The 21585-nt window shown below is 54.8% G+C and overlaps 1 protein-coding gene across 1 annotated transcript; it reads right to left on the bottom strand.

The window, feature by feature from the left end:
* Positions 1-923: 923 nt before the first annotated feature.
* LOC118689515 (interleukin-12 receptor subunit beta-2-like) lies at positions 924-15167 on the bottom strand. Its single transcript, XM_036387850.2, has 15 exons — positions 15110-15167; positions 13872-14186; positions 13370-13484; positions 12973-13148; positions 12605-12744; positions 11837-11981; positions 10173-10252; positions 7472-7688; positions 6401-6601; positions 4962-5063; positions 4730-4885; positions 3564-3698; positions 3173-3260; positions 2454-2553; positions 924-2215 (listed from the first exon to the last, which is right to left on the bottom strand). The coding sequence occupies exons 1-15, from the start codon at positions 15165-15167 to the stop codon at positions 1823-1825; spliced, it is 2421 nt and encodes an 806-aa protein (XP_036243743.2). The 3' UTR covers positions 924-1822.
* Positions 15168-21585: the final 6418 nt, after the last annotated feature.

Raw genomic sequence — 21585 nt, 5'->3', positions numbered from 1 at the left:
AGTGGGAACGTGTGGTGGCAGCACTTGGAGGAGCTGAGCCCGCCTGTAACTGTACTCACAGGGGTGGCTTTGCAAAGCCAGAGCTCTGGTTTAATGAAGCCAGCACTGACAGCCAGCTGTGCCTCTTCCAGCTGTGCCAGGCTGCTGCTTCCCCAGGCTCATCCCAAGGACCAACCTCCCTGCCTTGGGCACTCTGGGCTGCTCTGCCTCAGCCAGGTTGCACTGGGGTGTCCCCAGGACAGCCAGGCCTGGTATTCCTGCTGGAAAGGGGGTCCTGAGGGGGAATCACCTCCTGGGATGCTCAGGGACAGCACTGGGAGACTTCCAGGCTGGAGGCACAGAACTCTGGTCCTTGTCTCTTGGAGTGAGGCTGGACATGAATCCCCACATTCTGATTGATTTGGAGATTTGTGGGCCAAGGAGAAAATGAATTCCAATGTTCTCTTATCCTTAGGTTGAGGTAGAAAATCAGCATGCAGAAAAAGATGACTGGCAAAACAGTGCTTTATGAAGAAACCCCTTTTTGGCATCTCATCTGCCTTTCTAGCTCAGTTTGGTTTGCAGAGCTGACTGGAGGGGCTGAGTTGTGGTGCTCAGGCAGAGCCCTCTCACCAGGCTGGTTCCCAGGCAGGGTGTGGAGAGCAGGCAGCAGGTTCTGGTTTTTTGGATGTCTGACCCAGCTCTGAGGGAGATGTTTTCCTTCGGTGTCACCCAGCCAGGTGACACAGGTGGGAGCAGAGCTCAGAAGCCCAAAGTGCAGTGGCTGAGCTGGTATTTGGCAATACCCAAATCTGCACCTGAATGGTGGCAGCAGCAGCTCGTGTCCCTGCTTGGGGATGCAGAGGATGCTCCAGGTGAGTTCATACCTGGGCTGCTCCATCTCTAACTGCAACGTTTCAGCTTTATTTTTAATATTTAATTGTTCTCTGTAAAGCTGGAGCTTGACCAGAGAAAACAACAGGAAGCCAAGTTCAGATTTCCAACATTTTATTTATATACACACATCTGGTAAACAAAGTCATTAAATGTGTAACACCCTTGCAGCCTGTAATTAGAACACTCCAATAAATCACTTAAATTCCTCTTGACAATCCATTTGACTGAGTACAGATGCTGCCTGCTGCTTTTAGTTCTGGTGAGGAATTTTCCTGCCCTGAGCTGAGGCAAGGAAGGGGCCCTGGCCCTGGTGCTGTGTCCCCCATGGGTTTGGTGACATTGGGGACTCTGTGACTCGGTGCCAGGGGAGGTGCTGAGCTGTTCCATCCTTCCCTTTTGCAGTTCCTTGCTCTTTCTGGTGGAAATGATGATTTTTAACTCTGATTCTGGAACAGGGCTTGAGGCAGCCCAGGCTGCGGGAAGGGCTCTCCAAATGCCCCAAAATCCAGCTCTGGCATCCCCAGTGTGCCTCTGCGGAGGAGCAGCCATGTCCTAAGGTGAGATGTGACTGGGGAAGGGTTTTGTCACTTGGAGGTGCCATACGTGAGGGACTGGATTGGGCGTGCTGAAACACTGAAATATTTCATAAATGCTAAAATCCAGGCCGGGCTCACATCAAAACACACTGAAATACTCTGTAAAGTGCCAAAATCCAGGCTGAGCTCACAAAGAAACACCAAAATACTCTGTAAAGTGCCAAGATCCAGGCTGAGCTCATATTGCAAACACCGAAATACTTTTAAAATGCCAAAATCCAGGCTGAACTCACATCAAAACACACCGAAATGCTTTGTAAAGTGCCAAAATCCCCGCCGGGCTCGCACCGAAATACTCAGTAAAGTGCCAGAATTCTTGCCGGGCTCACATCGCCCCCTGCCTACCTCGCTCAGGAGCTGCCGCTGAGTTTCACTCGATCCAAAGTCAGGTTCCCTGGGCGGCAGAGGGCGGGAGGCAGGAACGCGCTCGGGAAGGCGGCGATGGGGCTGGGCTCGGGCTCGGGGGCCGGCTCCGGGGCCGGGCTGCCGGGGTTGGAGATGTACTCGGCCACGGGCTCCGGGGGCTCCATCGCCTCCAGCAGCAGCCGCTGGTAGAGCTCCGGCAGCTGCTGCTCCTCCGCCGAGCTCTCGCCGTGCCCCCTGCTGCCAGCGCTGCCCACCTCCCCCTTGTCCCCGGCCTTGGGGGGCTCGGGGCGGGCCGGGCTCTCCTCCACCGGGCTCGGTTCGGGCTCCTCGAAGGCGCCGCCGGGCAGGAAGGGGCTGGAGGGAGCGCTCAGCTCCGCCTGCGGGGGGACACGGAATGAATCCCGGCACGGATCGCACCCGCAGCCGCTCATCCCCTGCAAACGGGGGAACTACGCCTTCTGCTGGGCTTTGATTCGCCCAGCACGTCCTCCAGCGGAGATTATCTGCTGCCAGAGATTGCTGGGTTTGCTGCTTCAGGAGATTACTGGCTCGCATGGCTCCAATTGCTTTTTTGATGAAGGTTCTGGGATTAGAAGGAAAACGCCTCTAATTTACCTTGGCAGCCGCTAAACTCTTGGCCCACGTGGCGTTGGCAGGGTCGGGAATGGCTTTGCTCTGCCACTGCGGCAGGAGGAGGGACAGGAGCCACTGGAACCTGCAGCGGGGGTAAATGCAATTAGAAACGTGAATGGTGAGACCTGCAGCACCCTTGGGTGCTCCTTGGGTGTGGAATTAACCCAGGTGTGATCGTGGATCCGCCCTCAGAGCTCTTGGCTGGGTGGGGATATTTCCCAGGGATTGCTCCCCTTCGGTTTGGTTTCAAGATCTGGTTAAAAATTCACAGTATCTATGAACTACAGGTGTATTTTAAGCTCAGAGCCTGTTCTCATTATCATTCATGTACTCTGAAACCTTAATTTTGAGCAATCCTCACTGTTCCATGCTCATGAAGGGGCATGACCGTCCTGTAGGACAAGGGAGAATGGTTTTAAATTAAAAGAGGGTCGATTTAGATGAGATGGGAGTGAAGATTTTTAAAATGCACTGGCACAGGGTGCCCAGAGCAGCTGGGGCTGCCCCTGGATCCCTGGCAGTGCCCAAGGCCAGGCTGGACATTGGGGCTGGAGCACCTGGGACAGTGGGAGCTGTCCCTGCCATGGCAGGGGTGGCACTGGGTGGGATTTAAGACCTCTTTCAACCCAAACCTTTGTGGGATTTAATCCGTCCTGATAAAACCCCAGTTTTATTGGGACACAGCCGATGGATGCACTCACGCTCTCCTTGCTGGAGGCACAGAACAAAGGCAGGCTGAGAGGATGAAGAAGCTGCAGATGAGCGCCAGAGTCAGCCAGTCCCCAGCACCTGGAATGCAGAGCAGCCACCATTCAGCTCCAGCAAAAAGAGGGGAAAACCCCAAACCTTTCTGTGCTCCATGGATAAACCACCCTTCACCACAGAGGAAACATCTCAGCGCAGCACTGGGAGCTTGAGGGCAAAGAAAGAGATTCCACATCCCAACCCCAGCTGAAACTGCGAATCTTCAGCACCACGAGGCCTTCAGAAGGCTTGGAGAGCTCCAGTGACTGCAAGGGAGCAGGAAAAGCGTTCCCAGAGAGCGGGGAAGGGGATCCCAGGGCAAGGAGCCCCCTGGCACCGTGTCCTTACTGTCCAGGCAGACGCTGTCGCTGTTGCCCCGGGGCCCCTCCCCGGCCGCGGTCGCCGCTGTCATCCAGAGCTCGTGGTGCTCGCCCGGCTCCAGGCGAGGGAGGCGCAGGGAGCGAGGAGCCCCGGCGGGAACGGCTGGGGGGGAAACGGGGATGGAAATGGAGAGCCTGGCACGGGATTTACTGCCTGCACCTGGAACCGGGCTCTGGGTGAAGGTAGGAAGGGCAGGAGGAGGAAAAAGAGGAGGAGGAATAAGGAGAAAGAAAAGGAAGAAGAGGAAAAAGGATAAGGAAGAAGAGGAGGCGGAAGAAGATTAAGGAAAAAGAAAAGGAAGATGAGTAAGAGGGAAAAAAGAGGAAGAGGAAGACAGATAAGAGGAGGAATAGGAAGAAGAGGAGGAAGAGGATTAAGCAAAAAGAAAAGGAAGACAAGTAAAAGAAAAAAAGGAAGAGGTAGATGAGTAAGAGGAGAAAGAGGAAGAAGAGGAGGAAGAGGAGGAATAAATAAAAAGATAAGGAAGAAGAACAGGAGGAAGAGGAATAAGGAAAAAGAAAAGGAAGATGGGTAAGAGAAAAAAAGAAGAGGAAGAGGAAGACAAATAAGAGGAGGAATAGGAAGAAGAAGGGGAGGAGGAATGAGGAAAAAGAAAAGGAAGAAGAATAAGAGGGGAAAAGAGAAGGAAGAAGAGGAGGAGGAAGAGGATTAAGCAAAAAGAAAAGGAAGACAAGTAAAAGAAAAAAAAGGAAGAGGAAGATGAGTAAGAGGAGAAAGAGGAAGAAGAAGAGGAGGAATAAAGAAAAAGATAAGGAAAAAAAAGGAGGAAGAGGAATAAAGAAAAAGATAAGAAAAAAAAAAACAGGAGGAAGAGGAATAAGGAAAAATAAAAGGAAGATGGGTAAGAGAAAAAAAGAAGAGGGAGAGGAATAAGAGGAGGAATAGGAAGAAGAAGAGGAAGAAAGAAGAATAAGAAGAGGAATAAGAAGGGGAGGAAGAAAAATAAGAGAAGATGAGGAAGATAAGGAAGAAAAAGATAAAGAGGAATAAGAAGAGGAGGAGCAGGGAGAAGCGGGGATAAATCTGATAGCTTCAGACTGAAAGTGATCCCACAGGAGACCTTGAGCAATGACAGAGGAACAGGGGCAGCATTTCCAGCCCCAGGCACCCACCATGGACCTCGGGCTGGCCCTGCCCGTCCTTCCTGCGCAGGTAGATGTGGTACCCAGTGATGCAGCCCCTCTGCTGGGGCGCTGGGATCTCCTCCCAGGAAACCAGCACGCCGCTGGCCCAGGGGCTTGTGAACATCTGGGGCCCAGCTGATGGCGCTGCAAGGCACAGGACTGTGTTAGAGCTGAGCTTAAAACGCCCTACAAACACCTGGAAAACATTCCTGGGCTTTACCTTGAGCCGTGGAGTTTCCCCTGACTGATGCTGCCTGCCCAGCTCTGTCCTGATAAAGTGCAGACACGTGGATCTGATAGCAGACGTTATCTCTGATGTGCTCTGGGGGGAGAAATCACAGCTGCAGAGCTGCTTCTTCAGGGATTTGGGGAAGAAATCACAGCTGCAGAGCTGCTTCTCCAGGGATTTGGGGAAGAAATCACAGCTGCAGAGCTGCTTCTTCAGGGATTTGGGGAAGATATCACAGCTGCAGAGCTGCTTCTTGAGGGATTTGGGGAAGAAATCACAGCTGCTTCTTCAGGGATTTGCAGTCAGGGCAGAAATATTGCAGCAGCTGCTTAAATCTGAGATAAATCTTGTGATTATTGATAGATCTTTCATAAAGAAGGGAAAGAAATTTTCTCTGATCTACTGAGCCTGGCAGAGCCTTACTGGGCTTTAAACTGAAAATTAATGGTTTCCCACTGCCAGAGAGAGGGATGGGTGGGATATTGGGAATTAGGAATTGCTCCCTGGGAGGGTGGGCAGGCCTTGGCACAGGGTGCCCAGAGCAGCTGCGCCTGGACCCCTGGAAGTGATTTTAGTAAAAATTATAGAAATATATAGGAAATATATAGAAGATATAAAAATATACAGACTATAGAATATGGACTATATAGAAATATATAGAAATATATAGAAATATATAGAAATATAGACTCCCAGACTGGTTTGGCTTGGGAGGGACCTCAATGCCCACCCAGTGCCACCCCTGCCATGGCAACACCTCCCACCATCCCAGGCTGCTCCAGGCCCCATCCATCCTGGCCTTGGAGCCCAAATTCCCACCTGACTTGTTGCTAAGAATATTTTCCAACCAATATGGTGCCGTGCCAGCCCGGGGTGGCATTACCTGCTATCACAGTGGACAGGTGACATTACCTGCTGTCACAGGTGACATTACCTGCTATCACAGTGGACAGGTGACATTACCTGCTGTCACAGTGGGCATTACCTGCTGTCACAGGTGACATTACCTGCTATCACAGTGGGCAGGTGACATTACCTGCTATCATAGGTGACATTACCTGCTATCACAGTGGGCATTATCTGCTATCACAATGGACAGGTGGCATTACCTGCTGTCACAATGGACAGGTGACATTACCTGCTGTCACAGTGGACAGGTGGCATTACCTGCTATCACAGTGGGCATTACCTGCTGTCACAGGTGACATTACCTGCTGTCACAGGTGGCATTACCTGCTGTCACAATGGACAGGTGACATTACCTGCTATCACAGTGGACAGGTGGCATTACCTGCTGTCACAGGTGACATTACCTGCTGTCACAGGTGGCATTACCTGCTGTCACAGGTGACATTACCTACTGTCACAGTGGACAGGTGACATTACCTGCTGTCACAGTGGACATTACCTGCTGTCACAGGTGACATTACCTGCTATCACAGTGGACAGGTGGGACGGGGGCAGCCTGACCCAGCTGTGCTGGGGCTGCAGGCGTGGCTCCCTCCAGGGCTCTGCCCACTCCACCAGGTACCCCCCGAGGGGCAGGGCGGCTCCAGCAGGGGGGCTCCAGCTCACCAGGATGCTGCTGTTCCCCAGGCCCACGGCACAGACCCGCTGGGGAGGGGGCAGATCTTGCAGGGGAGAACAAAACCTGCTGTCAGCACAAGGTTCTGGCGGCCTCAGTCAAAGCAGGGATGTGGAGTTTGCTGGGTCCCGTCCACTTTGGCACCGCGGGGAGGATAAAGTGAATTATAGTGAAAGAGGAGGTGCTGGTGGCAGGGTGAGGGTTTGCTGGCAGGAGCAGCGACATTCCTGGCTTTTCTCATGGATGGGACACCCACAGCTCGGCCTGGCTGTGCCATCCCAAGCCCTGGCAGGTGCTGGCAGGGCACACCCCACCCTGCCCCGATGGAAGCACTGGGATGTGGAGCTGCTGCAGTGATTCCAGAGGAGGAACGGGGACATCCCGAGGGCTGGAGCCCCTCTGGCTGGGAGAGCTGGGGCTGGGGCAGGGTTCCAGTGCAGGAACCACGGGGACAAGCGGATCTGCACATCCCTGAGCATCACTGAGGTGAGCACAAGGCGGAGGCGCCACAATCCCTGCAGGGGTGTGGCACAGAGGGGTGTGGCAGAGCAGGGGTGTGGCACAGAGGGGTGTGGCAGAGCAGGGGTGTGGCACAGAGGGGTGTGGCACAGTGGGGTGTGGCCCAGAGGGGTGTGGCCCAGAGGGGTATGGCCCGGGGGGGTGTGGCAGAGCAGGGGTGTGACTCAGTCAGGGTGTGGCCCGGCGGGGGTGTGGCCCGGCGGGGGTGTGGCCCGGCGGGGGTGTGGCCCAGTGGGGTGTGGCCCAGTGGGGTGTGGCACAGTGGGGTGTGGCCCGGGGGGTGTGGCAGAGCAGGGGTGTGACTCAGTCAGGGTGTGGCCCGGCGGGGGTGTGGCCCGTCAGGGGTGTGGCCCGGCAGAGCAGTACCCCCGGCCGTCCCCAGCTGCAGGAGCCTTACCTGGGCTGTCCAGGTGTGTCAGGATGGTGGCAGGGGCGGAGCTGCCCCGCGGGCCGTGCGCGGTCACCGTCACCCTGTGCCCCGCCCGGGCGGTGACCCTGGAGAAGCTGGTCTGGGTGGTGCTGTGGGACTGTGCCGGCAGCTTCCCCTGCTCCAGGGCTTCCAAGGTCACGCTGTAGCTCAGGATTCTCCCTCCTGCCTCCCACCTGCTCAGAGCCTGCGGGCAGAGCGCGTCTGTCACTGGCTGTGAACAAGGTGCTGCCCCTGGGAGTGCTGGGGATGAGGCATGGAGGGACAGGACACAGGGAATGGCTTAACAGGGACACAGGGCAGGGATGGAGGGGATGTTGGGAATTGCTCCTGGCAGGGTGGGCAGGCCCTGGCACAGGTGCCCAGAGCAGCTGGGGCTGCCCCTGGATCCCTGGCAGTGCCCAAGGCCAGGCTGGACACTGGGACACCCTGGGACAGTGGGAGGTGTCCCTGCCATGGCAGGGGTGGCACTGGGTGGGATTTAAGGTCCATCCCAACCCAAACCATTCCAGGATTTATTTGTCCCACCCAATTCCAGTTTTGCTGGGGGAGCACAGCTGGGGACACGGAAACCCTTGCTGCCCTCAGGCTGAATTCACACTCTTTCTTTTTTTTCACTGAAAGCCAGACTCGTCACAAGGAAGGCAAAAAAAGATGATCAGCTGCTCAGCTGGATTTGTCAAAAGGAGCAGGTTTTGCCTGGCAGGAAAACCTTGCATTTTACTTAAAGCCACCATAAAGAATAATTTGAATTGAACCACTCAGAACAGACACCTCTGACAGTCTGTGGAGCACCACACCCTGGTTTTAGCTCCCCTCTGGGTGCCTGCAGTTGTACTCTCGGTTTCAGTTTCCTGATGTTTCTGTGACATTAATTCATTTGTTTGGCTGATGTTTGTCATAACGGAACAAAGCACAAACCAAAATGTTTGCAGTGCTTTGGCAGCAGCTCAGGACTGAGGCAGCGCTGGAAACCTGCTGAAATTAAATTTTCAACTCTTTTCCTGGGTGTTTGTGTGAGAACAAGTGCACACCCTCGGTAGGAAGTGGTCCTGAGTGTCAGCCTGGCTTGAGAGCTGCAGTGAAACCTCTAAAGGCAGTTTATTACCCCATTTTATGAATGATGCTGCAGGAAGCCACTCCTGATAAAGAAAGTGCTGCAAGATAAAGGTCTGCAAGCTGAAGCCACAAAGTCTGGGGTCACAGAATTACATGAGAATTTCTGCTTTCACTTGCAGCGTGGTGTGAACACGGTGAATTTTTTTACCCAACTCTGGTGGGTTTTAAACCAAATTCCATGTGGAATGTTCCCTGTGGGTCCCAGCTCCCAGCTCTACCCAGCAGACCCCAAAAATGCTGTCAGCTGGGGAATGTGGAGAGGGGCTTGGGATAAAGGGATGGGGGGCAGGACACAGGGAATGGCTCCCAGTGCCAGAGGGCAGGGATGGATGGGACATTGGGAATTGGGAACTGTTCCCTGGGAGGTGGGGAGGGGCTGGATGGAATTCCCAGAGCAGCTGGGGCTGCCCCTGGATCCCTGGAATGTCCAAGGCCAGGCTGGATGGGTTTGGAGCAGCCTGGGACAGTGGGAGGTGTCCCTGCCATGGAACAGGATGACATTCAGGATCCCTCCCAATCCAAATAATTTTGGCATTCCATGAAATTGCAGGCAGAAAAATGCTGATGAGCAAGAGGAGGAATAGGGAGGGGACCCTTGGGCTGTGTCCCTGTCCCTGGGAACTGGTGAAACCTTTGTGCTCCTTCCCTGCCATCCTAAAAATCATCATTTCTTCTTTCACCTGGCTCTGGTTTCATTGCCCCTCTCACCTGGCTGGGTTTTGCTGCCTCTGCTGGGCTATCCTGGGTTACAGGGTGTGGCTGGGGCTGTGTGTGTCCTCTCTGTCAGAGCTGGGGCAGTTATCTCTGTTCATGGGGCAGCTTTCTTTATCTCTCCCACAGCCAATCCTCCCTCCAGGAGATCTCTGCTGTTCACGGGCCATTCATTATTAATTATCTTCTGTCCATGGCCACCGAGTGCAGGGCTGATCCAATTCCATCATCCCATGGGGAGATGCTCCGCCCAGGGGAGGAGCCAAGCATTCCTACCTGGGTACAATCTGAGCTTTGGGACAGCACAGCAGCCTCTGCCCCTTGCATTCCCAGAGGAGCAGCTTTCCTCTCCCCTGCATTCCCAGAGGAGCAGCTTTCTGTTCCCCTGCATTCCCAGAGGAGCAGCTTTCCTCTCCCCTGCATTCCCAGAGGAGCAGCTTTCCTCTCCCCTGCATTCCCAGAGGAGCAGCTTTCCTCTCCCCTGCATTCCCAGAGGAAGCCCAGGCCCATCCACGCCACCCCTGGAGCTGCAGAGGAAAACTCCCCCCTTGTGCAGGATCCCTGCTCCAGCAGAACCACAGCTGGCACTGCAGGAGGGTCAGGTTGTGTTCTGACTCTGGCAGGTTTGTTTTGTATTGCTTCATTTTCTTTTTTTTTTTTTTTTTTCTCTAATAAGGACCTGTTGTTCCTGCTCCCATATCTTTGCCTGAGAGCCCCTTGATTTCAAAATAATAACAATTCAGAGGGAGGGGTTTACATTCTCCATTTCAGGGGAGGCTCCTGCCCCCCTGAGCCGCCACCTGTCTGTCCCAGCCAGGCCATGGGGTTTCACTGCACTCACCTTCCAGAAAAGGGAGAGGTTCTGGAGCCCCGAGTCCAGCTCCTGCTGCCGGTACCAGACATCCAGAGTCCCTGTTGGCACTGGAGACAAGGAAAAGCAGAGCAGTGGCAGTGGCTGGGGTTTGGAGCCGACAAACAAGGAGGTAAAAGCCCTGAGAAAATTCGAATTTAATCTTTTAAATGCCCCTGAAATGCTGCGGTGTGGGATAACCCAGGTTTGCTGTTGTTTGGCTGCCTTGAGGGTGGGATCAGGAGGAGAACAAGGCATAAGCCCGAGGAGAGGAGTCTGGATGTGCTGGTGCCTTTGTCCTGACCTCAGTAATCTGGATGGCTCCCAGGGGAAGCCACACATCAAAGCACAGCATTAGCTCCTGTCTTTGTATAAATTTGAGGCTCCTGAAGGGCCTTGGGCTTGGCTCCATCCATCCCAGAACAACAGGCAGCCTCGGATGAGGGCGCGTGGGGGACGTGTGGGATTTCCCTGTCTAATAAATGCCTTTAAACCAGCTTAAACCCTTGTTCCTTCCACAGTTCTGACTGGAAACTTGGTATTTTGAAGAAACCTCCCAAAATGACATCAAAGGGAAGACCTGGCTCCCAAAATCCAGCACCGGAGATGAGTGGGTAAGGACAGCTGAGGTGACAGAGCTTTGCTCCTCGGGAACCTGAGCAGCACCAGCTCATCAGTGCAAACACGAATCATGGACAGCTGGAGCAGCTGATGAGCACCCAGGGCTGTGGCACAGGCACAAACCCCTCCAGGTCAGCATGATGGGAGCAGCTTGTCCTGGAGTGACTGCACAGAGAGACTGGAACAGGAACAAGAAGCAGCAGCAGAAATAAAACCAGGGCATTGGCTGCGAGCTCAGAGCCGAAAAATCCCAATATGGGATTGCATCTGCAGCCCTCCAGCCTGGCTTTGAAAGCCTGTGAGCCACATGAACAAGGTTTTTGGCACTTCACACAAAAAGGAGCAGGAACTTCTCCTCGGAAGGGTTTGATTTTGGGTTTGGAAGGAGGCAGCTTGGGGAGAAGTTCAGCTCCTGCAGCACAGGGCGGTGAGGATGCGCCCAGAGCTGCTTGCCTGCAGCCTCCCCTTGCTCTGAGGGCACAAAGATCAGCTAAAAACCCCAGGGGCAGGGTGGGGGTGACAGCCACAAACTCAGGGTGCAACCAAAAGGGGAGAAGACTGTTGAGAGGAAGGTGGGGGAGGCAGGGAAAAGTTCACACCTCCCAAATCAATCAATGTCTCTTACAGAAATTGCTGCTGTCACAGGGGAAAGGGGAAATGGGTGACTCAGAACAGCACCAGCCCCATGGACGGGCAGTAATTCACAAAAAGGAGCAGCCAAAGGCAGGCAGGAGAGCAGAGAATCACAGAACTATTGGGGTAATCATCTCATTCCAACCCCCAAACCCTTCAGCTGCTCTCAGGGATTCCTAGTCTGGAACAGCTTTACTGTTTGCTCATTAAAAATGCAATTTTCTTACAGAAACTTCTCCCTGTTGGCTCGGGGTCTGGATCTGGAGTTTGCCCAGAGGAGCCCAGCAGGGGTTTGGGCTCCTGAGCTGGAGTTTGCTGTGGGTGCAGAGCCCAGAGCTGGGTGAGGACAGGGCAGGGCAGCTCTTTACCAATTCACCACTTTAATACCAATTAACCCTTACCTGCTGCTGGGGTGCTGCCCTGGCTGCTGCTCCAGTCACTCCACAGCCCCCGGCCCGGGAGCATCCTGCAGCTCATCTGGAACTCGTGGGCTGTGTCGGGCTCCAGCCCCTGCAGATGAAATTTCTCCCTGCCGAAGCTCTCGACCTTCAGAGGGGATGAGGAAATTGGTATTAAACTCCTGAGGAAACAAGGGCTGCAGGCTGCGAGAGGCTGAGCTACAAATTCAGACACAGATTTAAAAACCAGCAGAGGAACCCCGAGCTGAGGCAGCCTCAGAAACTCAAAGGAACCATCAGGGCCTGCAGGGCTTCATCTGAAAAATCCCTCCGTGCAAAATCCCTGTTTGGGTGATGTGCTCAGCTCCCAGCAAAGAGTCCTTTCTGCCACTTACAGCAAGAACTCCACGGAGCCATGGAATGTTGGGGTTGGGAGGGAGCTTCGATCCCACCCAGTGCCACCCCTGCCATGGCAGGGACACTCCCACTGTCCCAGCCTGGCCTTGGGCACTGCCAGGGATCCAGGGACAGCCACAGCAAATCTGGGAATTCCATCCCAGCCCCTCCCCAGGGAACAATTCCTTGCCAATATCCCAGTATCTAAATGTACCTTCTTTCAACTTCCAGCCATTCCCTGTGTGCTGTCCCTCCATGCCCTGTCCCCAGTCCCTCTCCAGCTCTCCCGGAGCCCCTTGAGGCCCTGGCAGGGCTCTGCCCCGAGCTCTCTCCTGCCCAGCAGCTGCAGAATTCCCCGAATCCCAGCAGGATTACCGTGCTCCAGCCGTGCCTGCCGAGGGGACGGTACCTCAGCCTGCAGTGCTGCGCCTGTGCCTCGCGGTGCCACACGATGGTGCAGCTGGTGGCTGAGGAATCATCAAATTCCACCCAAAAGTCGGGAGGGTGTGGCTTCACTGGCACCAAAACAGAGAAACAACCAGAGAAACAGAGAAATAAACAGAGCTCAGAAGGGCAGCACAGCCCTGGAAGGGGTTAGGTGGAGAAGAGGATTGCTGCTTCAGGCTGGAGGGGTGATTTTAACAAGAGGGTCAACGATTAATGTTTTTTCTAAGAGGTCCTGACTCTTTTCAGGTCTCCCCCAAGGTCTGGGGGTGACTGAGAGCGGGGCACTGGTGCCTCACCTATGTCTACCAGCGTGAAGGTGAGCGGCTGGGAGGAGGCATTTCCCAAGGGATTGGAGGCAGAAACCACCACGGTGTAATTGGAGTCAAAATCCAGCTTGCTCAGAGCCCCAGAGCCAAACTCCTGACCGGGAGCTTCTTCTGGAAAGGAAAAGGCACCGGTGCCGTTGGAGAGCCTGGAGCAGGAGCAGAGCATTGGTTGGATTTTCTGAGCAAGGAAGGGGAGCCCTGGGGTGTGGGGTGTCCTGGCTGAGGGAGTCCCCCCAGGCCATGGGGACAGGGTCAGCCCTGGGGTGTGGGACAGGGCTCCCTCTCCAAAGGGATGGATTGGCACAGCCTGAGGGAGCTGCTGCAGGGGACAATGCGGCATTAATTGAATTTGCACCCCAGCACTCACTCTATCCCATAGGCAGTGGGGAGGTAGGTGAGCCTGCCCTTGTGCCAGGTGCAGGTGGGACGTCCCTGTGTCCCCTTCTGGATACAGGACACGTTCCTGGGCTCATCCGGAGGGTCTGAAACAGAAACTCCTGTCAGTCCTAACATCCATGACCGTTCAGGGTCCTTCAGGCCAACACCCCCAGGCAGAGCAGGCTGCCCAGAGCTCCCTCCAGCCTGGCTCCAGTGGCTCTTCCCCAAAGATGTGGGTAGGAGACATTTGAGGGGATGCAGGGCAGGGAAGGTGTTGTTTGCTCTGGGCAGGCAGATTTGTTGAGCCTCTCTCCCTTCAGGAATATCAGAGCTGCCCAGTTCCAGCCAGGAATATTCCCAGAGGGATTCCCAGCAGCAGCCCTGGACAAAGCCAGCCCCTGGCAGTGCCTCGCAGGCTTCCCTCTCCCTCAGGGCAGCCCTGAGAAGCAATGAAGAACTTCAGGCAGTGATCAAGAAGGGATTTTCCTTACTCCCACAGTGGATGTCGATGCCACAGATGAGCGTTGTCCTGCCCCCACAGAAGCACTTGCAGGTGAAGTAGTGCCTGCCCTGGGCAGTGAGCAGGAAGGTTTTGCTCACCGAGCCCCCCCAGGCTCGGGTTTGCTCGGAGCTGTTGAGGAAAATCGCAGCCCAGCCCCGTGGGGCCGCCAGCTGGCAGGACAGGGTGACGTTGGTGCCCCCAGGGATGGCACAGCAGGGGCTGGCTGTCATGGTGCCCCTGGCGCAGACCTCTGTGGTGCCACGGGCGGCTCTGCTGGCACTCGCTGCCCCCCTCCTGCAGGCTCCTGCAAGGCAAGAGCAAAACAGCCTCAGATAGAGCCCCTCAGCTGCCTGCAGGACAGGCTGGGCTCCAGCAGGAGCCTCCCCAGGTGTTTGGTGGAGAAATTCCAGGCTCTGCACAGGAACTGCTGGGACCTGTCTGGGATCAGCAGCCCCGGGATCGCTCCCAGTCCCCAAAAACCCAGGCAAGCCCAGGTAAAAACTGCCAGCACCCTCCTTTGGTTGGGATTGGAAAAGTGCCTGGGTCAGCAGAGCTGGGGCAGGAGGTGCAGGAAGGACCTGGAGCTGCTGCAGGGCTGGAGCCAGGCTGGGACACCTGGGGGTGCTCACCTGGAGAGGAGAAGGATCCAGGCAGAGCTCAGAGCCCCTGGCAGGGCCTGGAGGGGCTCCAGGAGAGCTGCAGAGGGACTGGGGACAAGGGATGGAGGGACAGCACACAGGGAATGGCTCCCAGTGCCAGAGGGCAGGGATGGATGGGACATTGGGAATTGGGAATTGTTCCTGGCAGGGTGGACAGGTTGCTGGGATGGGATTCCCAGAGCAGCTGGGGCTGCCCCTGGATCCCTGGCAGTGCCCAAGGCCAGGCTGGACACTGGGGCTGGAGCACCTGGGACAGTGGGAGGTGGCCCTGCCATGGCAGGGCTGGCACTGGGTGGGCTTTGAGGTCCTTCCAACCCAAACCCAAATTCTGGGATTCTGTGAATCCGTTTTTTCCTGTACATGAGCTCTGCCTGTCCCGGTGCCTTTTCTCACAAACCCAACAGCTCTGCCTGGAACTGAAAACCAACCAAACTCCCTGCATCACTTATGAACCCCAGAAAGGAAGATGTTCACTGGCACTTGGGGTAGAAGCTGGAAAAACCCCACCCTAATTAGGCTGAGTGCTTCATCTGAGAGTTAATTGTGTGTGGGAAGAAGCCTCTCTTACCTGCTGTGAGGTGCAGCACCAACCACAGTGCTGAGGGCATGATCCGTGCAAATGGCATTTTGGTGCCTGGAGAGAGAGGAATTCCTGTTACCAGCTCCAAAAAAGTGGGGATATCATGTGCACATCTTTGTGGTTTTCTACTTTTTCTTCCTGCTTTACTACTTTCTACTTTACTTTGCTGTAAAGCAGAAGAAAGAGTTGTTTCAGAAAATCCCAAATGCTCATTTTGTGCGACCTTTCAAAGGAGCGTTCTCTGGTTTTGTTTGGACCCAGAGGCTGTGTTGCTCAGCCTGGCAGCAGCGCCTCAGCTCAGCCAGGAGCTCCTCGTGCGGTGCCTTCTGTAGGTGATTCGTAAGTGCCAGGATGAGCAATCTCAGCGGCTTCTTCAGGGAAATGCTCTGCCTTCCACTAAGCCTGGGGGCTGTGTCAACAGCCTGCAAACAGCTGCTGCTGACAGCAAAGCGCCCAAATATCTGGGCAAAATCCAGCCTCAAAATCCAGCCTCAAAATCCAGCCTGCCTCAAAGCCTTTGGTCAGAGGATGTGAGCTGTGATGGGAGTAAAGGATGAGAAACTGCTGAGGAGCAACTCCAGCTCAGAGCTGAGAAAAAGGGAAATTCAGGGGAATTAATAGGGGGACATTAATGGGAAATTAAAGGGAATGAATAGGGGGAAATTAATGGGAAATGCAGGGGAATTAATAGGGGGAAATTCAGGGGAATTAATAGAGGAATCAATAGGGGGAAATTAAAGGGGGATTAATAGGGGGAAATTAATGGGAAATTCAGGGGAATCAATAGGGGAAAATTCAGAGGAATCAGTAGGGGGAAGTTAAGGGAAACCCCCTCTCCCAGGTGGTACAGCAGGGAGGGAAATCAGCCTTGCTGGTTGGAGGGTACTGAAATACCCTCAGGGGGTGCTTGTGGGTACCAGCCTGGGCCTGCTCGTGCTCTTACCCCCAAAATCTCATCTGAGAGCCCCAGGCCAGCCTCTCTGGCACCCCGTGGATGTGCCCCAGGGACCCTGGCTGTCCCTGCAGCTCTGAAGTGAAAGCAGCTGTGAAGCACCACAGCTCAGAGCTGGCTTTCTACCCCACTTGTCCCTAAAAAACCTCTGCTGTGCTTTCCAAGAACTGGCAGGAACAACAGACAGGGCAGCAGAGGAAAGAGGAACATCTCAGTCATTTCAGGCACAATAACCCCAAACTTGTGCCCTAATCTCACACATCCCCAGTTCCTGGCACTGGCTGAGGTTTTGGGGAAGCTCTGTGAGGACAGTGGCACCCCAGGTGACCCCAAACCTCGGGACTGTCCCACCCCAGCCCAGGGCTGTTCCCAAAGCTGCCAGGAGTGAGGGATGGAATCAGAGCCCAGGGGATGCCAGGAGGGGACAGCGCTGCTCAGGATGGGCCTTGGGCACTGCTCTCCAGGGGCTGCTCCATCCCAGCCCGCAGGGAACATCTGGGATGGTGAGAATTCCTGGGCAGCAGCATCGCTGGGAAAACACCACGGATCCCGGGGCTGGAGCAGCCTGGGGCAGGAAAATCCCACAACAGAAGCATCCCGGGGCAAAGAAAATCCCAGGTAAGGAACATCCCAGGGCAAAGAAAATCCCAGGTAAGGAACATCCCAGGGCAAAGAAAATCCTGGGGCAAAAAAAAAACAGGTAAGGAACATCCCAGGACAAGGAAAATCCCAGGTAAGGAACATCCCAGGGCAAAGAAAATCCCAGGTAAGGAACATCCCAGGGCAAGAAAAATCCTGGGGCAAAGAAAATCCCGGGGCAGCAGCATCCCAGGGCAAGGAAAATCCCAGGACGAGAGCATCTCACAGCAGAGAAAAATCCTGGGTTAGAAGCATCTCAGGACAGGAGCATCCCAAAACATTAAACATCCCAGGACAGCAGCATCCCGGAGCAATGAAAATCCCAGAGCAGGAGCATCCTGGAGCAGGAATATCCCAGGGCAGGAGAATTTCAGGCAATGGAAATCCCGGGACAGGAGAATCCCAGGGCAGGAGAATCCCAGGGCAGGAGAATCCCGGAGCAGGAATATCCCAGGGCAGGAGAATCTCAGGCAATGGAAATCCCGGGGCAGGAGAATCCCAGGCAATGAAATCCCGGGGCAATGGAAATCCCGGGGCAGGAGAATCCCAGGCAATGGAAATCCCGGGGCAGGAGAATCCCGGGGCAGGAGAATCCCAGGCAATGGAAATCCCAGGGCAGGAGAATCCCGGAGCAGGAATATCCCAGGGCAGGAGAATCCTAGGCAATGGAAATCCCAGGGCAATGGAAATCCCGGGGCAGGAGAATCCCGGGGCAATGAAATCCCAGGGCAGGAGAATCCCGGGGCAGGAGAATCCCAGGCAATGGAAATCCCGGGGCAATGGAAATCCCGGGGCAGCAGCAGCAGCATCCCGCCGGGTGCCGCCTTTCCCCGCTGCCCGCGGCCGGGACTCGCCCCTCGGCACCGGGGGATGCGCAGCCCCGGAGGCTCGGGGGGCTCCCCCGGCACCCCCCGTGCCCCGGCCGGGGTCGCTCACCCCGAGCCCCGCGGCCGCTCCGAGCTCCGCCTGTGCCCCGGGGGATGCTCGGGACGGGACAGGAAGGGAAAAGAAAAGAAAAGAAAGGGGAAAAGGGAAGGGGAGGGAGAGGAGAGGAAATAAGAAGTAGAATTTTTGCTCAGAGCGAGGGGCTCGTCCAGAGGTTACATCCACTCTCATTTTACCTTCTCTATAAGATGATTTTTGCTTTTTCTCAGTTTTTCAGAACTCCCACAACCCACTGCCACACTTAACAGAGTTTTAAATGAATTGATATCTTGCTATTGTTGTTCCTTCTCTTTTCAGGCCATCGATGACATAAACTCAGTTTTTCTGCCTGATCGTGATCAGCTTTTCTTACCTCGGACACCTCAGCACGGGTATGCCAGGGGCAGCTCTAGAAATGACGGGACACAACACGTGCAGCCTCCAGGGACCCCAAATTCCGCCTTTGAGCCTCCAGCTCCTTTTCCTCTCCCCCCCAAAAACCCCGGAGCAACATCTGGGCTCCTTTCCCAACCTGTCAATAATTACCATCCATTTGCTGGGGGGGCTCGGGGAGTTAACACCCCACAAAATTCCGGATACCCGAAGCCCCTTTTTACCTCTCGCTTGCCCTGTGTCTTCATCCGCTCCCGTGAGCGTTCCCGTCCTGCAGAGCCCTCCCAGCCCCGCGGGGGCTTCGCTGGGACGCAGCCCCGGCCCCGCCGCCGCTCCATGCGCGCCCGGGGCCCGGAGCTCCGCCCGCAGCGGGGCCGGGCGGGTTCCGCTGCGCCGGGAGCCCGGCAGGGAAGGCGCCGATGGATGGCTCAGGTGAACGGGGCTGTCTTCTGGTGACAGGCAGGAGGAAATCACCAGTCCACCAGTTGTTTCCTTTTTACTTCTATTTTTTTCTTATTTCCTTTTTCTTCTCTTTAAAAAAAAAAAAAAAAAGTTTTGTTTTTTCTTTGTAAATTTTCTTTCCTTTATACTTTTTTTTACCCACTTTTCTTTTTTCTTTTCCCCCTTTCTCTTTTGTTCTTTCATATTTTTTTCTTTGCCTTTGTCTTGTTTTCATTTTTCTCCTTTCTTTTTCTGTCACGTTTTCTTTCTTCTTATTATTTTTCTCCTTTTTCTTTGTCCTTTTTCTTGTCCTTTTTTACCTGTTTTCCTTTTTTCCCCTTTCCTTTTTCCTTTTTTCCTTTTCCCTTTTTAATCTTTTAAAACATTTTTTATCGTTTTTACCTTTTTTATATTTTTTATCTTTATCTTTTTATCTTTACCTTTTTTATCTTTATCTTTTTTATCTTATCTTTTCATCATCTTTTATCTTTATCACCTTTTTGTTTCATCTTTTTCCCTTTCTTTTTTATCTTTTTTATATATTTTTTATCTTTTTTATCTTTTTTATCTTTTTTATCTTTTTTATCTTTTTTTATCTTTTTTATCTTTTTTATCTTTTTATCTTTTTTAGCTTTTTAATCTTTTTTATCTTTTTTATCTTTTTAAATATTTTTTAGCTTTTTTATCTTTTTTAGCTTTTTAGCTTATCTTATCTTTTTCATCTTTTATCTTTTTAATAATTTTTGGGTTTTTATTTTTAAACCTTTTTTTTCCTTTTCATCTATCTTTTTCATCAATCTTTTTAATCAATCTTTTTCATCTATCTTTTTCATCCTTTTCATCTTTTTTTTTTCCCTTTTCTTTTTCCTCCTTTTTCCTTTCCTGCTTTCCCCTCTCCCACAGTTTCAAGCCCCGAACTCCGCTTTTCCCTCCGCTCCCTCCTCCACTGACTCCCGCTGACCACAGAACCCAGGACAAAGCCGGGGAGGGACAAAGGACCAAGCCCGGGGCTCCCGGTGTCACCTCCGGGCGCTCGGGGGACGCAGCAGCGCCGGGGGCAGTGAGCGCAGCCCGGGATGTGCGGGAGAGCAGGGCAGGGCAGGGAGGGACAGAATCCCGAATTCCGGAACGCTTTGGGGTGGAAAGGACCTCAGAGCCCACCCAGTGCCACCCCTGCCATTCTATGACAGGGACACCTCCCACTGTCCCAGGCTGCTCCAGCCTGGCCTTGGGCACTGCCAGGGATCCAGGGGCAGCCGCAGCAAATCTGGGAATTCCATCCCAGCCCCTGCCCACCCTCCCAGGAACCAATTCCCAATTCCCAATGTCCCATCCATCCCTGCCCTCTGGCACTGGGAGCCATTCCCTGTGTCCTGTCCCTCCATCCCTTGTCCCCAGTCCCTCTGCAGCTCTCCTGGAGCCCCTCCAGGCCCTGCCAGGGGCTCTGAGCTCTCCCTGGATCCTTCTCCTGTCCAGGGGAGCACCCCCAGGTGTCCCAGCCTGGCTCCAGCCCTGCAGCAGCTCCATCACTCCCTCCCGGTGTCCGTCTGTCCTTCCTTGGGGCCTGGCCATGGATCTGTGGCCGGGCAGAGCCGCCCCAGCTGCAGCAGCAGGAGGAGCCGTCCCTCCCTGCAGGTGCCTGCTCTGGGGTCCCCTCTGCAGTGGCTCGGTGTTTGCCACCCCTTTGTGACTCTGCTGTCCCCAGCAGGATGGGATGAGTCACCCAGCCTGGAAAATCCCGTTGTTCAGCTTCCCCTGAGCTGCCAGCCCAGCCAGGGACGGCCCACGGGAGGGTTTGGGTGCAGCACAAATGGGATGGGGCACCACACACAGCCCCAGCTGCATCCTCCAGGGGCTCAGCCCGAGGCCTCTGCTCTGTGCTTGGGGCAGGATTCACCCCCCTCTGCTGAGGGAAGGCTTGGCTGGTTTGGGGAGCAGCAAGCACAGAGTCTGCCCTGTTAATTCATTCCCCTCTGTAACTGAGTTTGTATTCACTGTGTGCAGCCCTGTTCCTTCATCCCATCCCTGCTCCTCCATCCCATCCCTGCTCCTCCATCCCATCCCTGCTCCTCCATCCCATCCCATCCCTGCTCCTCCATCCCATCCCTGCTCCTCCATCCCATCCCATCCCTGCTCCTCCATCCCATCCCTGCTCCTCCATCCCATCCCTGCTCCTCCATCCCAGCCCTGCTCCTCCATCCCATCCCATCCCTGCTCCTCCATCCCATCCCATCCCTGCTCCTCCATCCCATCCCAGCCCTGCTCCTTCATCCCATCCCTGCTCCTCCATCCCATCCCAGCCCTGCTCCTTCATCCCATCCCTGCTCCCCCATCCCATCCCTGCTCCTCCATCCCATCCCTGCTCCTTCATCCCAGCCCTGCTCCTCCATCCCATCCCATCCCATCCCATCCCTGCTCCTCCATCCCATCCCATCCCTGCTCCTCCATCCCATCCCAGCCCTGCTCCTTCATCCCATCCCTGCTCCCCCATCCCATCCCTGCTCCTCCATCCCATCCCAGCTCCTTCATCCCATCCCTGCTCCTCCATCCCATCCCATCCCTGCTCCTCCATCCCATCCCTGCTCCCCCATCCCATCCCTGCTCCTCCATCCCATCCCTGCTCCTCCATCCCATCCCTGCTCCCCCATCCCATCCCTGCTCCTCCATCCTAACCCTGCTCCTCCATCCTAACCCTGCTCCCCCATCCCATCCCTGCTCCTTCATCCCATCCCTGCTCCTTCATCCCATCCCTGCTCCCCCATCCCATCCCATCCCTGCTCCTCCATCCCATCCCATCCCTGCTCCTCCATCCCATCCCATCCCTGCTCCTCCATCCCATCCCATCCCTGCTCCTCCATCCCATCCCATCCCTGCTCCTCCATCCCATCCCATCCCTGCTCCTCCATCCCATCCCTGCTCCTCCATCCCATCCCATCCCTGCTCCTCCATCCCATCCCATCCCTGCTCCTCCATCCCAGCCCTGCTCCTCCATCCCATCCCATCCCTGCTCCTCCATCCCATCCCTGTTCCTCCATCCCATCCCATCCCTGCTCTTCCATCCCATCCCTGCTCTTCCATCCCATCCCATCCCTGCTCCTCCATCCCATCCCTGCTC

This window comes from Molothrus ater, chromosome 9 (assembly GCF_012460135.2).
Source record: "Molothrus ater isolate BHLD 08-10-18 breed brown headed cowbird chromosome 9, BPBGC_Mater_1.1, whole genome shotgun sequence".
In the NCBI taxonomy this organism is placed as follows: domain Eukaryota; kingdom Metazoa; phylum Chordata; class Aves; order Passeriformes; family Icteridae; genus Molothrus; species Molothrus ater.
The sequence above is the reverse complement of the archived record's forward strand: the minus strand, read 5'-3'. Positions and strand labels throughout refer to the sequence as shown.